The following is a 17,109-nucleotide window of genomic DNA, read 5'->3' as shown; positions in this document are numbered from 1 at the left end:
CTGCCTCGCAAGCACAAGGCCCTGGGTTCAATCCCCAGCACTGCAAAAAAAAAAAAAAAAAAAATAGTAATTGACGAATGGAATATATACACAATGGAATATTACTCATCCACAAAGAAGAATAAAATTATGGCATTTGCTGGTAAATGGATGAAGTTGGAAAATACCATGCTAAGTGAAATAAGCCAAGTCCAAAAAACCAAAGGCTGAATGTTTTCTCTGATAAGTGCATGACAATATATAATGATGGGGAGTGGTGGGGGGAAGAGAAGAACAAAGGAACTTTGGACGGTGTAGAGGAAAAGGGGGTGGGAGGGGGTGGGGATGGAAAAACAGTAGAATGAAACAGACAGTATTACCCTATGTACATGTATGATTACATGAATGGTGTGAATCTATATTGTGTACAACCATAGAAATGAAAACTTGTACCCCATTTGTATACAATGAATCAAAATGTGTCTGTAAAAATAAAAAATATTTTAATAAAAAAAAAAAAAAGAAACCAAATAGTAGATGAGAGTAAACTTCTCTTTATAAAAGTACTTCAGAGTCTGGGTATGAAGCTCAGTGGTAGAACATTTGGCAAGCATTCTCAAGACCCTGGATTCAATTCCTAGCACTGAAAGATAAATAAATAAAAATATTTTAACTAATCCATAAAAGGTTATAGAAATAAAGGCATCATTTTGCAATCTCCAATTAATTAATAGCAATAAGCATCATCACCTAAAAAACCAGAGACAATTAGATTCATATGATTTTTTTTTTTCATATTCTTCTTAATTATTATCTTGTAAAAGTGATCAGTTCTAAGTCTGATTCAGCTTATGGATCCTGCTACCAATTTGCAGGAAATACCGGGGACACAGAACAATTAGAACTGGATCATGCTCACAAGTACAACGTCAGTCTAGGCAATATAAAGAAACTTTGTCTAGCTGGGCATGGTGGTGCATGCTTATAACGTCAGCAAGTTGGGAGATTGAGATAAAAGGATCACAAGTTCAAGACCAGCCTCAGTAACTAGTGAGGCCCTAAGCAACTTAGCAAGACGCTGTTTCAAAATAAAAAAGGGATGTGGCTTAGTGGTTAAGCATCCATGGGTTCAATCCCTAGTCGCTGCCCCAGCAAAAAAAAAGGGAGTGATCTTGGGCTAAAAAGAAAAGAAAATTAAAAAAAAAAAAAAAAAAAAAACCTGCATCACTGGGGTTTGGGGATTGAACCCAGGGGCACTTTACCACAGAGCTACATTCCAAGCCTTTTTATTTTCATTTTGAGACAGTGTCTCACTAAATTGCTGAGAGTGGCCTCAGGATGTACAATCCTCCTGCTTTAGCCTCTCAAATTGCTGAGTCACTGCACCCAGCTATTTACTCTACTTTTGTATATGCCTTTTTTTTGGTACCACGGATTGAACTCGGGCATTCAACCACTGAACCACATTCCCCAGCCCTTTTTTATATTTTATTTAGAGACGGGTCTCACCGAGTTGCTTAGTGCCTTGCCTTTGCTGAGCTGGCTTTGAACTGGTAATCCTCCTGCCTCAGCCTCGGGAGCCACTGGAATAACAGGTATGGTTTCTACTTTTGTATATGCTTATTTATTTATTTATGATGCTAGGATCCCAGGTTTATTCCTTTATTCATGGTGCCAGGGCCCCACACACATGCGAGTATGATAAGCAAACAAACACTGTACCATTGAGCTACTCCCCTAGTCCCAAATTTGATATTTTATATACTATAAAACAAAAAGGGATTGCAAATGATTAAAAGACTTTAGGTATATAACAACTTACAGGTTTGTAATAGTAATTCTTAAAAAGGGAGAGAGTAAAACAAAACAAAATTATCAAATGCCAAGTTGCTAGGACATCAACTTACAACTTTGAAATTAAGAATGGGAAGAGATTTAAGCTTTCATCTTTCCATTCCGGTATGAACTTTATTTCAGGGTAGCCAAATGGACCTAGAGGTTGTGAAAAGTTTTTTTGTACAGAATTAGAGCTAATAAATGGAAATGAAATAGCAGTATTAGTAAATCACAGTTATATAATACCTAGTGACATAACCAATTTATAGAATGATCATCAATAGATGATAAAACCACCTGGTGAAAAGCTGATGGGGAATTTCAGAATGCAGGGACTGAACTCAACGTCTGAAAACAGAAGTAGCCTTGGACCTGACATGGACAGGGAGGAGCTCTGTCAGGCTAGGAATACCTGTGCTATGTGGAATAAGTGAAAAATAAATCCTTACTTTGTTAAGTCACTGAGATATGGGTATAATTTATTATAGAAGCTAGCTTACTGTTTAAGATATCATTCATATATTTTAAAACATGTAAGCATATAACTACATATATTTAAAGATACATACATATCCAAACACACTGCCACATTTGTGTATGCCTATGTCAGGGAGAGGAACAAGCAAAGGGATCAGGGATCAGAAGAAAACAAGAAAGGGAGCTGAGCACAGTGGCGCACACTTATAATCCCAGCTATCCAGGAGGCTAAGGTAGTAGGATCCTAAATTTGAGGTCAGTCTAGATGACTCAGTGAGACTCTATCTCAAAATGAAAAAGGGGTGGGATAAAGCTCAGTGGTAGAGTGCTTTGCCTAGTATGCATGAGGCCCTGAGTTCAGTCTCCAGTACCAGAAAAAAGAAAATGAAAAGAAGGCGCCTGGTATTAACTGACGATGAGAATTCACCATGCTCTGAGGAGCCCAGCTTAACTATTAAGGAATAAGAGCTGGGGGTATAACTCAGTGTAGAGTTTGCCTACCATGTGGGAAGTCTGGGGTTCAATCCCCAGCACTGCAAAAAAAAAAAAGAAAAAGAAACTATTGAAGATTGAAAAATAATTTAAAATGGAGATAATCTACCCTACTTAGGACCCAGGTTAGTTCATTGGGAGTGTAATTATCTCATGCCTGGAGGAGCAGGAGCTAACATGGTCCTGGAGAGAAGACAGTGCTGCTGGACATGGTGGCAGGCGCCTGTAATCCCAGGTGGCTCAGGAGGCTAAGGCAGGAGGATAGCAAGTTCAAAGCAATGCCCTGTCTCTAAATAAAAAATTAAAAGGGCTGGGGATGTGGTTCAGTGGTTCAGTGCTCTTGGGTTCAATTCCTGGGGGCTGGGGGCGGCGGGGAGAGAGAGAGTGTGTGTGAGCACACATACAAGAGATACCCTACCTAGGGCGCAGACTGACGTGCATTCTTCTGCCTGCCCTCCATCCCTGCCTATGGCAGGCTGGGTAACAGCCATTCTCTCAAAGATGTGCACTTCCTAATCTCTAGAACCTATGAATATTTATCTTAAATGGCAAAAGGGAACATATGATTAAATTAAGGAGCTTGAAATTGCTGAAGTAATCACAAGGACACAAAATCACAATGTAATCCTCATAAGAAAAGGACAGTAGAACTAGGAGGAGGGAAGTAGGGATGGAAGCACATGGAGAAGAGAAAGATGCTATGAGCCAGTCTTGAATATGGAGAAAGCACCCATGAACCAAGAAATGCAGGCAACCCTCTAGAAGCTGGAAATACAAGTAGACTCTCCCCTAGTTTCTAAAAGGAAAGTGGGCCTATCAACACTTTGATTATAACTCAGGGCATCTGATTTCAAATTTCTGACCTCTAGAACTGTAAAATGATATGGTGTTTTTCTTTCTTTATTTCTTTTTTTTTTTTTTTTTTTTTTTTTTTTGTACTGGGGATTGAACCCAGGGACACTATCACTGAGCTATATCCTCAGTCTTTTTTTTTTTTTTTTTGAGACAGGGTCTCACCAAGTTGCTTAGGATCTCAAACTTGTGGCCCTCCTGCCTCAGCCTGAGTCACTTTGATTACAGATATGTTTTTTAAGCCATTAAACTTGTGGTAATTCATTACAGCAACAGGAAACTAATACACTGCCTTTGCTATTGGGCAGCACTAATTATTCTCCTAAGAGTAAAGTGTGGAGGTTCAGATAGGAAATCAGAGAAGAGTTCCTAGAAGCCTCTGTAGTGATACTGACCCAGGTTTATATTACAACTCATTTGTTACATATCTGACTTTGAGCATATTTCTAAGCAACAAGACATTGTTAACACTGTACTGTTTATAGGGTTGCTAAGAATTAAATAGAATAATGTTTAAAATTACCTAAACAACTGATTAGCTTTAGTTTTAAAAGCCACATTCCTTGTGGATTTACACACATTCATTCCTCCATTCACTGAACAGGTGTACTCAATACCCAGGTATAACTCAATACCCAGTGCATGCAAACACACAAATAGCTCGTGTCCACTGTAACCCAGAGCATTTGTCATCAAAGCTGCCATAGAGCTTTCAGTCAGCTTGGTGCTCAACCTCTCTACCCACGCCTACGCACAGGCCTTCACACCTGTCCACTCACATGGTCTCATGTTCTCTTGGTGGACCCATTCTGGACAGCACCACCCCTTTCCCTCCCAGGTGCTCTCTGTAGATGTCATGAGCAGTTTCATCTCTACCTTTACCCTGAGCCCTGGCAAAAGGCCCCCTGAGTACTTGAAGGATAGTATATGCTCCGATGCTCCTACTACTCATACTTTAGAGAGCCTATTTTCCTTTTTTTTTTTTTTTTTTGGTACTGGGGATTGAATCCAGAGGTATGTAACTACTGAGCCACACCTCCCTAATCTTTTTAAATTTTGAGACAGGGTCTCACTAAGTTGCTGAGATTGGTTTTAAACTTACAATCCTGTGTCAGCCTCCTGAGGCCTCCTGAGTTGCTGGGATTACAGGCATGCACCACCGTGCCCAGCTCACTCTCTGGTATACAACCCTCACCTTTTCCCTCACTTCGCCTTTGAGGACCCAAATAGTTCCTCCCTGTAATCCAGGAAAGTATAAGCTAATAGAACAGTTGAGCTTCACACAGCTAGTCTAGAAACAGGAAGGACCAGTGGGGTTCTTTTCTCTAGTAGGGAACTGGAGTCTAAGGTATTAACACAGGATGCCCAGACTTACCTGGACTATTCAGATAGGATGCCCAGACCTACCTGGACTACCCAGGCAGCCTCGCTTGTCTCAACTCTCCAACATTTCAACACTCTCAGGTGCCTATCCAACGGATCTATAATACCCTGCCCTGTGGTCCACCACAACCTATGCAAGATCCAAGTGTTTTTCCTAATTTCACAGCTCCCTACACCAGCCTCACTTCTAACCTCCAGGTTTGAAATGCTGAACTCTGCCCCCCCCAATATCTGGTCCTAGTTTTCATAATTGGTCTGGGACTGACTTTCCTCCTATCTAATGTCCAGGCCCAAGCTTCTCTTTCTAGAGACTGCAGCTCTTCCTCTAAATACAGGGAGATGCTTTCTTTAGGGTGGGCTCTTATAGGATCAAACATTATAACTGGGGAAAATTGCTCTCAGTTCCTTTGGGCTTTAGGGGTGTTGATGAGGAACACTGTGACTTCGGGATGGAACTGTCGGCATGTAGGCAGGCAATCTGTTTTTTTTTTTTCCCTCTGTGGTGCTGGGGATCGAACTCAGGGACTTGTGCTTGCAACACAAGACTCTACTGACTGAGCTATCTCCCCAGCCTGCAATCTGGGTTTTCTAACCTAGGCATTGCCACAGTTTCACAAAGGGTAATGCTGGGCAAATCTACATCTTCTCTAGGCCTGACTCCCCAGCCTGTCTGTGCACTGAGGGGGCTGGTCTTCTGGAAGGCTGTATTTGAGCTTGGAGGTTCCACCCAGCAGCCCTGGCAATGGTGCATAATGGCCATAAGGGGGCAGGCAACCTCTTCAGTTCAGAAGTTGTTAGCCGCTATGAAGTGAGACTCAAAGGAATACAAAGGGGCTAGGAATGTAGCTCAGTTCCTAGCACACAGGTGACTCCGACTTCAATTCCCAGCACCAAAAAAAAAAAAAAAGGAAAAAGGAATACAATGACTTCCATAAGGAAGTGTGGTTACTCTGGTTACTTAAGGGCACACAATAAAATGGCTATGGAATAGGGTATTGGAATTCCCAGTCTAGAAGGGTCAGAAGCAGTAAAGAGGTCTGATAGGCTGAAGAGAAAAGGCTGAGAGGATACACTGGATACTGCTTTCACTTTGAGGGGATGGGAGGAGGAGGGTCTTTAGAGGATAGCCATGAAAGATGGGGGTGGGAGTTGCAGAACAACACCTGAGGAGTTTAAGGGAAATAGAGACTTGGCTTCCTTCCCTTCCCTAACAAAAACTGAATAATAGAGAAATGGCAGGAGTTATTTCAGGACTTGGTGAAGACTCCTTCAACTCAGGAAGGTACGCTGAATATCCCCAAATCCTCTTTTATTCCCCTCCAGTAATCTTAATTTCAGGGCCCACAAAAGACAGGGGCCAACATATGGGGCAGTATCCTGGGGTCCAAAGGGTTAATCTCCAAGAATTCATTCTGACATCACTCATAGTCCTTATCCCCACCAGCCTCTGGGCCTGTAGCCTCTCTGAGCCCCAGGTTGGCAGCTTCCTTCTTTGGTGTAATTAGCTTGGGTCCTGAGATGAGCCCCAGGGTCAGTCCCCTGCTCCCTCCTCAGGTTCAAGAGTAGAGGGGGCTTGCTCTAAGGGAGGGAGGAAGGAAGACCTTCCCTTGCTCTCGCTCTCCTCCCAAGATGGGGCCTGGAGACCAAAGAGCCTCTGTCTGTTCCTGCCACACACCCACATTGTGGCCCAGACAAGGGGATTCCTTGTATCCCAACCTCAGGCAGGCATCCTTGTGACCAATGGTGGAAGGCTGGACCGGGTGGGGGAAGGGCAATTACAGTCAGAGAAGATAACACCTCCCCAACATCCAAGATTCTGGTTTAACCCCAGAACCCTGAGGCCTCAAGCTTCTCTCCCCAGCTCCCAACAACAGTGGGTGAGAAGGCCTGAGGCCTGAAAAGGAAAACTAAGAAGGTGTGGAGACACAGAAACTGAACCTCCTGGGGCAGATATGGAGTCAGAATTAGAATGGGGCAGCCCAGGGATGGGGTAAAACGGGTCTGTGGCCGAGTGGACCAAGCCAACTCAGAGCCTTAGGCGGAGGCCCTGACAGTTTCTCTCCCTAAAAGCACAGGGATGAAAGTGTTGACACCAGACAGGGATGTAGACACAGAGGGTGAGACCCCCCCTAGGGCAAAATGAGAATTCCCTGTTTGGAAAGTAAGAACCTTCCAAAAAGTAGCACAAACATCCACCAGCGAGAAACTTTGCTGCCAGGAGGGGTGATGTGTTGCCATTCACATAAGTAATGGTAAGGCTATTAAGTGATATGGTCTCACTAGCAGCAGAGGCTCAGACACCCTTATATGGACCATCCAAGGACTGAGACAGACAAAAGGTTAGTACATCCTAGCAGGAAATGACATCATTCAGCAGGTAAGAAGGGGTGAGTCTACCAACTCCCAAGGCTTCTGGGAGGGCTAATCCATGCAGAGTTGGCCCTGAATGTCTCAGTCTTCCATCTTGGCCAAGAGGAGGCAAGACTTCTAGACTTTGAATGAAGTAATTACATCCCTATCTCCTATGGGTCATAAATCCCTACCTGGGGGTTGGGGCCAGAGGGAAGGGATAGAAATACCCTCACACCAGGACATACCCACCAAGTCTCTGGAGTTAAACTGTCTATGGAAATAGCTCTAGGGACCTGATAATTGAGGAATAAAGGTAGAGACTCCCTAGGACAGGAGGAATGGTGAGCCAGGTTTTCATGGTAACTGATTTTCAGTGCATCCTATTTCAACTCCTTGACAGATGGAGAATAAATTTTGTTGGAGGCCAGGGCCAAGGGAGGAAAGATCTATAGGAGTCCAAAAGTTTGGGGAAGTTGTTACAAGAAGGTCACATCATCCTGGCACTGTCCCCAGTACCAGTGGGCCTCAAAGTCCAGCTTGGCACTTTCATCCTCTGGTGGGTCCAATGGTCCACCTTGGAGCCCCTCACCTGGAGGCTTCCTCACAGCCCTTAAGCTCCCTAGCCTGGTGGCTGTCAGGTCCACCTCAGTCCTGGCCCTTTCCTCGCCAGGTATAACTTTTGTCCAGTCAATCTCAGGACAGGGAGCCCCTGGGGGACCCTGTTCATCCAGCTCCCTGGGGGCCACGGTGTCCAAGAAGCTGCCAATAGAGACACTGTCCAGCCGGTCAGTAGAACTGGTATCTGGCAGGCTGTCCCAGCTGCCCCGCCTTGAACGGCCTGGGCTCCCGCCCGTCAGGCTATATTGGCTGCTGGTGAGGCTACTGCAGTGACTGGTCAGTGTCCCCCGCTCCTCCAACAGCCAACGCACTGCCTCAATGCCCTCGTTCAAGGTCACCAGCTGCTGCAGGATCTTCACATCAATAGCTCGCAGGTAAGCCTGGGGGAGTGGAAGAAGGAATTAGTTACAGGTTCTGGGGAATAGGCTTCCACAGTGTTTCCAGAGACCCCTACTTTGTGGCCAACCAAATGTGCTTCAATTTTAAGAAGCATGGAAATACAAGAATGGGGAGGGTGGGCTTTAGAAGCAAATGATCAGTCAGCAATTTAAAATTTCAGCTCAGGTTGGAGATGGAGGTCAGTGGTAGAGTACCACCTAGCATATACAAGGCCATGGGTTAGTTCCCCAGAAACACACACACACACATACACACACACACAATTTCTGGCTCTACTACTGATGATATATGTGATTGTGGGCAGCTACCTTATCTTCTCTGAGTCTCAGTTTCCTTGACTGCAGACAGGGCTAAATCACTCATCTCACAGAGTGGCTATGAAGATTCTGAAATGCTATTACATACTGAGAGCCCAGTGCCGTGCACAAAGTAAGGTCTTAGTAAGTGTTAAACACTAAAATCCAATCAAATTATAGATTGGTGGGCTAGAACTTCATATTTTGGGCATTTAGTCTATTGAACTGGTCCATATTCACCAGAAAAACTTAAAAACAAGCCAAAGAAGACAAAGGGTTGGCCCCTTAAAAAGGATCATCATCCTACTGGCTGGGTTTCAGGGTTTCCATTCACCTAACACCAACCAGTCTCCCTGTCTGTACTGGAAATAAGTCTGATTTGCTGGGTAATCTCCAGGGTCCCCCTCAGTTCAGATGCACTAAAATACCTTCTCCAAGCACAAGTCTGAACCTGTCCCTCCCCTACTCAAGAGGGATTTACTGGCTTTGCATTGCTCATAGAGAATGAAATCTAAACATTTTAGCAGCTAGCATTCAAAATCCTATGGTGATATGGTTCTTGCTCATCTTTCTAGTTTCCCCTCCAGCATACTTCTCTACAGACCCAAGGTCCTGCCACAACATGTTTTTTTACTTTTATTTAGTTTCACTTTTAATCAAATTGATAGATGCTTGTAAAGAAGCAAACAATTATATGAGACTTATTTTTTTTATTTTTGGTACTGGGATTGAACGAACACAGGGGCACTTTGCCACTTACCTACATCCCCAGCCCCCCCACCTTTTCTTTGACAGGGTCTCTAAGTTGCTTAGGGCCTCCCTAAATTCCTGAGACTGGCCTGGAATTTGTGATCCTACTGCCTCAGCCTAGCCTCCAAATCACATGCTTATATTGCAACTTCTTGATTTTAAAATTTTGAGCTTTTTCCATTTATTTCCCACGTTATAAGAAGGATTTAACTTTCACCCACTCCCCACTCCTCTGCTATGGAGACACCCTTCCCACCTCCTCATTCTCCCAATAGGCAATACAATTACCTTATTAGGATATGGAAGTGCTATTTATAGCCAAGCTATGTACTTTACCATAGTTAGTTTTTATTTCTTACAACTTTGTGCTTTCCTTAGAATTATTGCCTAGTATGCTGTATAGTTATCAATAGGTCGTTCCCAGATTTTTCCCAATTATCTGAACTTTCCTTTCAAGGTTTTCAAACACATCACATGAGATGACCTATCTATTCCATCTTCTAGACCTATCTCACCCTCACCCTTACACTCAGTATTGAGGCTTGAACACAGGAGCGTTTTACCACTAAGCAATCTTTTCTTTGAGACACCCAGGACTGTGTGGAATTTGTGATCCTCCTGCATCAGCCTCCTGAGTTTCTAGGATTACAGATGTGTGCCACTGTGCCTGGCTAGAGGCATCTCTTTAGAAGCCTTCCAATCTATTTCAATGTATCTCTGCTGCACAACTGTCCTCTAAGAATCTCTCTTCACTATTATCTTGGATTCCCTTTGCCTTTCCTGAGTTGGATCCCTTGTTTCTTAGATTCCACCCATATCTTCTTTCTTGATTTACTACTTCATTTGGATGAGTGGTACTCTTGCATCTAGAGATTGAAGCTTTACATGTTTTAAAATGTTATTATTCTAGACTTGCAGCATTGGTAATTTGGCTGGGTATAGAATTCTAGGTTGAAAATAATTTTTCCTTGAGATTTAAGACATTGTTCCACTGTCTTATGATTTTTTTGTGTTTCATTTTAAAAGTCTAATTGTTACTGCTTAAGAGAAGTTTATAGTCCTAATAAGGTATGAGATGGACATAAATAACTGAGATATGAGATTGTATAGATTATTAAAGACATAAGATAAAGAAGATCATCTTTAATTCTTTCATAATGTGGACAAATATATTAACAGTGAAAACAACAGTCCTAGTTCATATCCAAACCAAATGCACTAAACAAAAGTCCTCACACTAGAGGCTGGGGATGTAACTCAGTGGTATAGTGATTATCCAGAATGCCTGAGGTCCTGCATTCAATGCCAGCACCTAAATAAATAAATATTATATATATATATATATAAATTAAGTCCTCATACCAAAAATACTTCCCATGCTGTGTTTTCTTCTGCAATTCTTTCTTCCTTCCCTTTTCTCCCTTCCTCCCTCCCTTCAATTCTACTCTTCTATCTCCAACCTCTGCTAGATAAAGGAGTAGGTAACACCTGGTCACACAGTGAGAGGCGGGGGAATGATCTTAGAATATCAGTCTTAAACAGACACTTAAGCAATCCTTTTGTTTTCAGCACCTCTTGTGTTCCAAGGTCCAGAAATACCTGGTGCTTCAACTCCTAAGACCTTTGAGAGTTTTTTGTTTATTTTGTTTTGCATTTCTTTGTTTTTTTGGGTTTTTTTTAGTACTGAGGATTAAATCTTTGAGCACTTTAGCACTGAGCTATATCACCACACTGTTTTGTTGTTGTTGTTGTTTTGGTGGTGCTGGGGATTGAACCCAGGGCCTTGTGCTTGCAAGGCAAGCACTCTATCAACTGACTACACCTTTTTAAAAATATATATTTTTAGTTACAGATGGACTCAATACCTTTATTTTTATTTATTTATTTTTATGTAGTGCTGAGGATCTAACCCAATGCCTCACACGTGCTCGGCAAGCACTCTACAACTGAGCCAGAATCCCAGCCCATCACCAGACCTTTTAATTTTTTGAGACAGAGTCTTGCTAAGTTGTCCAGGCTGGCCTCCAACTGTGACCACCCCCTACTTCTGCCTCCACAAGTGAGTCACTGGGATTACATGTGTGTACCATTGCACCAATTCTTTGAGAGTTTTTTAGTGCAAAATGGGTTGCTTTTCAGTCTGCCCTACTGCTAGCCTGGGATTCAGCTTGCTTTTAAAAAATAAAAAAAAAGAAAAAGATATATATATATATATATTATATATATATATATCTTTTATTCTTTAGGATTCAGTTTTTTTGAGGTCTGAGTTAGTTACCACTTTTCTTCTGCTTTATGAGCTTCCAAACTTTTGTTCCTATCACCTTCTCCCTTTATTCTCATTGTCATAATGTTATAATGGCCTCATGCCTTTTTAAAATAATCTTTCTACTGGCTCTTTCATGGAATTTCAGGAATCGATGGAGGTAAGTGAATGTGTTGAGTCTGCCCTCCTGACTGACTTTGCTCAGTCTTCAAGGATAATCTCAAATGCCTCCTCCTCTAGGAAGTTTACCTTGCCCTTCCTCAAGAAAAAAATTAATCTGTCACAGGACAAATATTTATTGAATGTTTCTTGCAGGTGTGGCACTGTGTTAGACAAAGGAGAAAAGCCACCATTTCTTGACCCCAGAGGGTTCAGTCTTGTGGGTTAGATAAGACAATGAAGCAAGACCTTAAAATTCAGTGTGACAAGCTGGGCATGATGGTACATGCGTGTAATCCCAGGGACTCAGGAGGCTGAGGCTGGAGGATCAAAACTTTGAGGCCAGCATCAGTAACTTAGTGAGATCCTGTCTCAAAAAAAAAATAAAAAAGAGCTGGCGATGTAGCTCAAAGGTAGAGTGGGTTTAATCCTCAATACCCTGCCCCACAAAGTCAGTGTGACAAATGCTGTAGGAAACAATGTGACACAGAGGGCTGTTAAGTTAGTGCCATAACTCAATGGAGGGAGGCCGGAAATGCTTCCTAGATAATGGATGTCAGATGAGACTTGAAGGTTAGGTAGGAGGTAGACTTAGCCAGACAAAAATGTGGAGAGAAGCATTCCAACTACAGGATATACCCCCTCCAATTCCAAGTGGCAGAAACCCATGTTACTCCACGATCAAGACTTCCAGGAGGTTCTCCCTGGGTTCCAGCAGCACTTCTCATCCTGTACTAGAGTTGTCTGTTTCCCTTCTTCCCTAACGCAGATTGTGAGCTCTTCTGAGAGCAAGTCCTGCCCAATTCATTTCTGGCACTCTCCCTAGTGTCGGGTAGGTCACACTCAGTCCTGTGATCCTCTTTCCTCTACTATCTGACCCCTCTGATGGTCCCCAGAATTCAGGGGACTAGGTGGTACTGTGCTGCTGTGAAATGAATCTAAGGACCAGATTCTATAATCTTGTGACAGTGGGATTCCCTGACTGTGACAACATCACTCCCCAAAATAGAAGAAAGCAAGGCTTTCTCGCCAGAAAAAGAAAGTCATTTCATACCATCTCTTTGGAAATAGCAGGGAATATCAGCTCAGGAGAGATGCAGTTTTAGAGGCTACCGGAACTCACTCTCTCCCAGGGGAATTCAAGTCTCCCAACCCTCCCCATATGCATATCAGACTTTCTGCCCAGGCCCAAAGTCCCAGGTATGGCTCCCTCATTGCTCAGCCTAAGTGTTAGCTCCCAGGTGGGGAATTGAGATTCTCAGATTATTGTTACTAGAAAGGCTCTTGCAAATCATCTAGTTCCACCATTCTCCCCTACTTCCCCCTCCAAGAGACAGAAATACTAGGGCCATGAGAGAGACAGGGCCTTGCTCAAGATCACAAAATGACTCAGGAACAGAACCAAGACTTGAACCCATGCCTTCCCCTTCCCTGCCTGAAGCTTTTCCACAAACTGCTCTGTGGAGGTGGGTTGTCATAACAACAGTTATTTGGGTGGGAGAAGTGAGGAGGGGAGTTGGCCATTGTTTCCCATTCCCACAAATCCCAGACTCTAGCTCTTCACTCAGCCTCTGTCTAGGGCAGCTAAGCAGGAGTGGGAAGGCCCACAGGCAGGACTGACCTCGGCCTCAAGGGCAGGCCTGCCCCTCTCCGTACAAGGAGAGAGGGAGAGGGGCAAATGAAGAACAGTTCGTAAAGGGTTTGGACCAATCCTGACTCCAGTGACACCAAGGGAAATCCCCTGCTCTGCCCCTTGTCCTTCCTGGGCACAACCAGTGGGCAGGGCAGAATGCCTGAAGAGATCAATAACATCCTGGCCTGAAAGAGGGAGAAAGGAAAGGGCGAGGGATCCCCTCCTTGTTCTGGCCCCCAAAAGGCTCCCTCCCCTGTCCCAACCATGGGCAGCCTTAGGCCCCAGGCCAGGTGGGTCAAAAACACCGAGAGACAAATCAACAAGTTAAATGTACCACCTTAAAGTTCATAATCTGGTAGTCTTCACCAAGTCGGAAAAGAGTGAGAAGCAGAGAAATGAGGTGTGGTTCCAGATTCCCTGTGTGAGTCCAGGCAAGCCCTTAAATATCTGCAAGCATGGGGAAACAATGACTACTTTTCTCATTTCAATAACACAAGATGTGCTTAAAGTGTCTGGTACAAGGCAGGTCTCAATGGTTAAGATATAAAATGTGGTCAGATGATCTGGGTTCAAATCCTAGCTTTGGTTTTTATTTTTGTATGACTTTGGGCAATTACTTAACCTCTCTGTGCCTCATCTATAAAATATCACTTATCTAACAAGGCTGCCATGAAGACTGAGAGAACATCATGTAAACCAGATGCGGTGGCACAAATCTGTAACCCTATCTATTTAGGAGGCTGTGGCAGGAGAGTCACAAGTTCCAGGCCAGCCTGGGCACCTAGCAAGACCCTGACTCAAAATAAAAAATAAAAAGGGCTGGGGACGTAGCTCTGTGGTAAGAGTAATTGCCTCCCATATGCAAAGCCCTAAGTTGTGTTATAGCAATTCTGGAAGCTGAGGCAGGATGATTCCAAGTTTGAGACCAGCCTCAGCAATTTAACGAGGCCCTAAGCAACTTAGCCAGATCCTGTCTCAAAATAAAAAGGTCAGTGGTAAAGGTCCCTAGGTTCAATTCCCAGTACCAATTAAAAAAAGAAAAGAAAAGAAAAAAGGAGAGAGAATATCAGGAAGGCATTCAGCATGATGCCTATCTTTCTGGACTTGAGCTAAAGTTTGTACAATGAGGCAAAGTTAGGCACTCCTTGAAGTGAATACAGTCCCAGCCCTGCTCTGGAGAATTTGGCACCCACCTCCAACCTTCAAGGCCAAGTGCACACTTGGTATTCAAGTCCTGCCCCCAGGGAACTCCTGACTGCTCCACCCACCAGGATCTCCAAGCTTGTTTTCTCCCAGTGGGTGAGAGCCCTGGCTGGTCTGGGAGCTCTCAAAAGACCTCATTCCTCTGCTCCCTCCCAGAGCAGCTTGGCAGTGCTGGCACACAGTGGGGCTCCAGGAAGACTTATTAGCTGACATACTCGCTCTGGGCTCCTGGTTCTGGGCCAGGATGCAACTGGCAATTCCTCAGTTCCTCAGAACTGGCTGCAAAGTGGTAGCAGGTGTAAATCACGCCCCCTTCACCGGAACCAGAGCTTTGGGGAGCCTGCTGGGGCCCCAGCTGCCCTCTTGGCTCTGAATCTAGATCAGCAACTCCAGGAGACAGGGGAGGGCTGCTGTTTCCTCTTCCTCCCAAGAAGGTACAGATGAGATCCAAATATTCAGTATCCTAGAGATTGCAGGGCAGGCAACTGAGTCCAGGTGAAGGATCAGCAATAATGATGCTCCTACTCTCTGCTATGATCCTATAAATTTCAAGTGTTTTAAGTGAAACGGGAGAGACGTTGAGGAAAGGAAGATGTTCGTCTAGGCACTTCGTAGAGGGCAGATATACCCTTACCTAAATTTCTTCTGTGCTGAATATTTTCACAAACATTCCAGGCCTCAAAGGAGCCAAACCCTTTCCCAGTTTGTAGGAGGAGAAAATACCTGGTTGTCTTAAATGGGGGCTGGGAGAATAGGTGTACCCTATGGGGAGGGGTCTGAATTTGAAATGCGAGGTTCTGAATACTTCCCAGCCCTTGCCTTCCTCTCCTAATTATTGGGCAGAAAAAACTTCCAAGATCTAGTACCTCCTACGCACAGTCCTCAGGACCCATCAAACACTCCACTCATTCTTGGGGGACAATTAATAGACGTCACTCTACCTCCACCCCAGGGTTTATGGACTGATCCAGGAGGGAGCCTGAGGAGTTAAGTGCTGAGTTTTTAACTCCTTCCTTTCCAGCCTAACTCTGGGGACTTGAGTAGGTCCCTTTCGGCCCTGGGGACTCTGTCCCCTGGCCTGTGGCGCCCACACTCACCAGCTCCATCTTCAGCGCCATGATCTTGTCCCCCAGGCCGTGGCTTCTGCTGGGCGCCCCCGGGAGCAGCAGCGCGCCCGAGGTTCCCGGCTCCCACTCGCCTCGCAGCCCGCGAAGCAGTCCTTCAGGGGTCTTCCTGCCCACCTTGCCCTCCACGTCTCGCAGGTCAGGCGTCTGGGACTCCACGGTCCCCTCCATGCGGGTCCAAGCCTGAACCGGGCTGGGCAGCCAAACGCCGGGGTCCCGCTCGCGGGGGTCCTCTTTCTCCACCGGCAAATACCGAGCGGAACCGGTGGGTCCCCGCCCGCGCGGCGCGGGGGTGGGAGGAGGGCGCCGTAACACTCAGAAAAGCCGCGCGAAGCCGGGTGTAGATATATATTCGAGTGCTGCGCACACAACCTCTGGCCCTGGATAGCTGGGGCTGGGCTATCCTGAATTTGGACCTTAAAGCGCATTCACAGAGCTCGGCGCTTCTCCTTACCCTAGCCCTGAATTCAGCTTAGGCACACAGTAGGTGCCTAATAAGTGTTTGCAGAAGGAAGACTAACAACCTCAAACAGAGATATGGGAGTTCAAAGAATCCTGGTAACAGACAGCTGTAGAGATTTTGAAAGCTTACTGGAGTAAATGAGCTGGATCTAAAAAGGGGCTAGAATTTAGCTAGTCATTCACACCACCTCTCATTGGCTAGAATTCAGACTGAAGGAGTAGAAAGTAAAGCTCTGACCAGTGGAGAGCAACCTGTATTAAAGCTGAAGGGCTTCACTCTGCACCTGCTTACCAGCAAGATACTCCCTAAGCTTTACTCTGGGTATGAATCCTCTACCCACCTTGTTAAAATGCAGGTCTGCTGGGTCTTGTGGTAATGGCCTATTGTCCCAGCTAGTCTGAGGCTGAGACAGTAGGATTGATCACTTGAGCTCAAGAGTTCAAGGACAGCCTGAACAACACCCTTCTCAAAAAAATAAAATAAAATGACTAATAATGCTTAATAATTATAATGCTTATTACTAATTAATTATTAAGCAGATTGATTCAGTGAACTTGGGGCTGAGCCTGAGATTCTGCATTTTTAACAAGCTCCCAGGTGATGTCCATCCTGGTGGTTTGAGTGCCATAGTCTTGAGTAACAAGGCTACAGAATATGATTCTAAGGTGTTTGGACTTGACTTTACAGGCAATGAGGAGCCATGAAAAACTTTATGTTGTTGAAAAATGTTTATGTTGCTTTTTTTGTTGCTTGGGATTTTTTTGGGAGGGGTACTGGGGATTGAACTCAGGCACACTTGACCACTGAGCCACATCCCCAGCCCTATT

General features: G+C 44.6%; 1 protein-coding gene across 1 annotated transcript; it reads right to left on the bottom strand.

Annotated features, from left to right (window-relative positions):
* Nucleotides 1-7,801: 7,801 nt before the first annotated feature.
* LURAP1 (leucine rich adaptor protein 1) lies at nt 7,802-16,384 on the bottom strand. Its single transcript, XM_079116677.1, has 2 exons — nt 15,793-16,384; nt 7,802-8,369 (listed from the first exon to the last, which is right to left on the bottom strand). Exons 1-2 carry the CDS (start codon nt 15,988-15,990, stop codon nt 7,848-7,850), a joined length of 720 nt encoding a protein of 239 aa, XP_078972803.1. The 5' UTR covers nt 15,991-16,384; the 3' UTR covers nt 7,802-7,847.
* Nucleotides 16,385-17,109: the final 725 nt, after the last annotated feature.

The sequence above is a fragment of the Sciurus vulgaris genome (genome assembly GCF_902686455.1).
Source record: "Sciurus vulgaris genome assembly, chromosome: 1".
In the NCBI taxonomy this organism is placed as follows: domain Eukaryota; kingdom Metazoa; phylum Chordata; class Mammalia; order Rodentia; family Sciuridae; genus Sciurus; species Sciurus vulgaris.
The sequence above is the reverse complement of the archived record's forward strand: the minus strand, read 5'-3'. Positions and strand labels throughout refer to the sequence as shown.

Coding starts and splice junctions, on each gene's coding strand:
- LURAP1 (XM_079116677.1), bottom strand. CDS start 15,990: ATGGAGGGGACCGTGGAGTCCCAGACGCCTGACCTGCGAGACGTGGAG. Junction 8,370..15,792: donor TGGCGCTGAAGATGGAGCTG/GTGAGTGTGGGC, acceptor CCACTCCCCCAG/GCTTACCTGCGAGCTATTGA.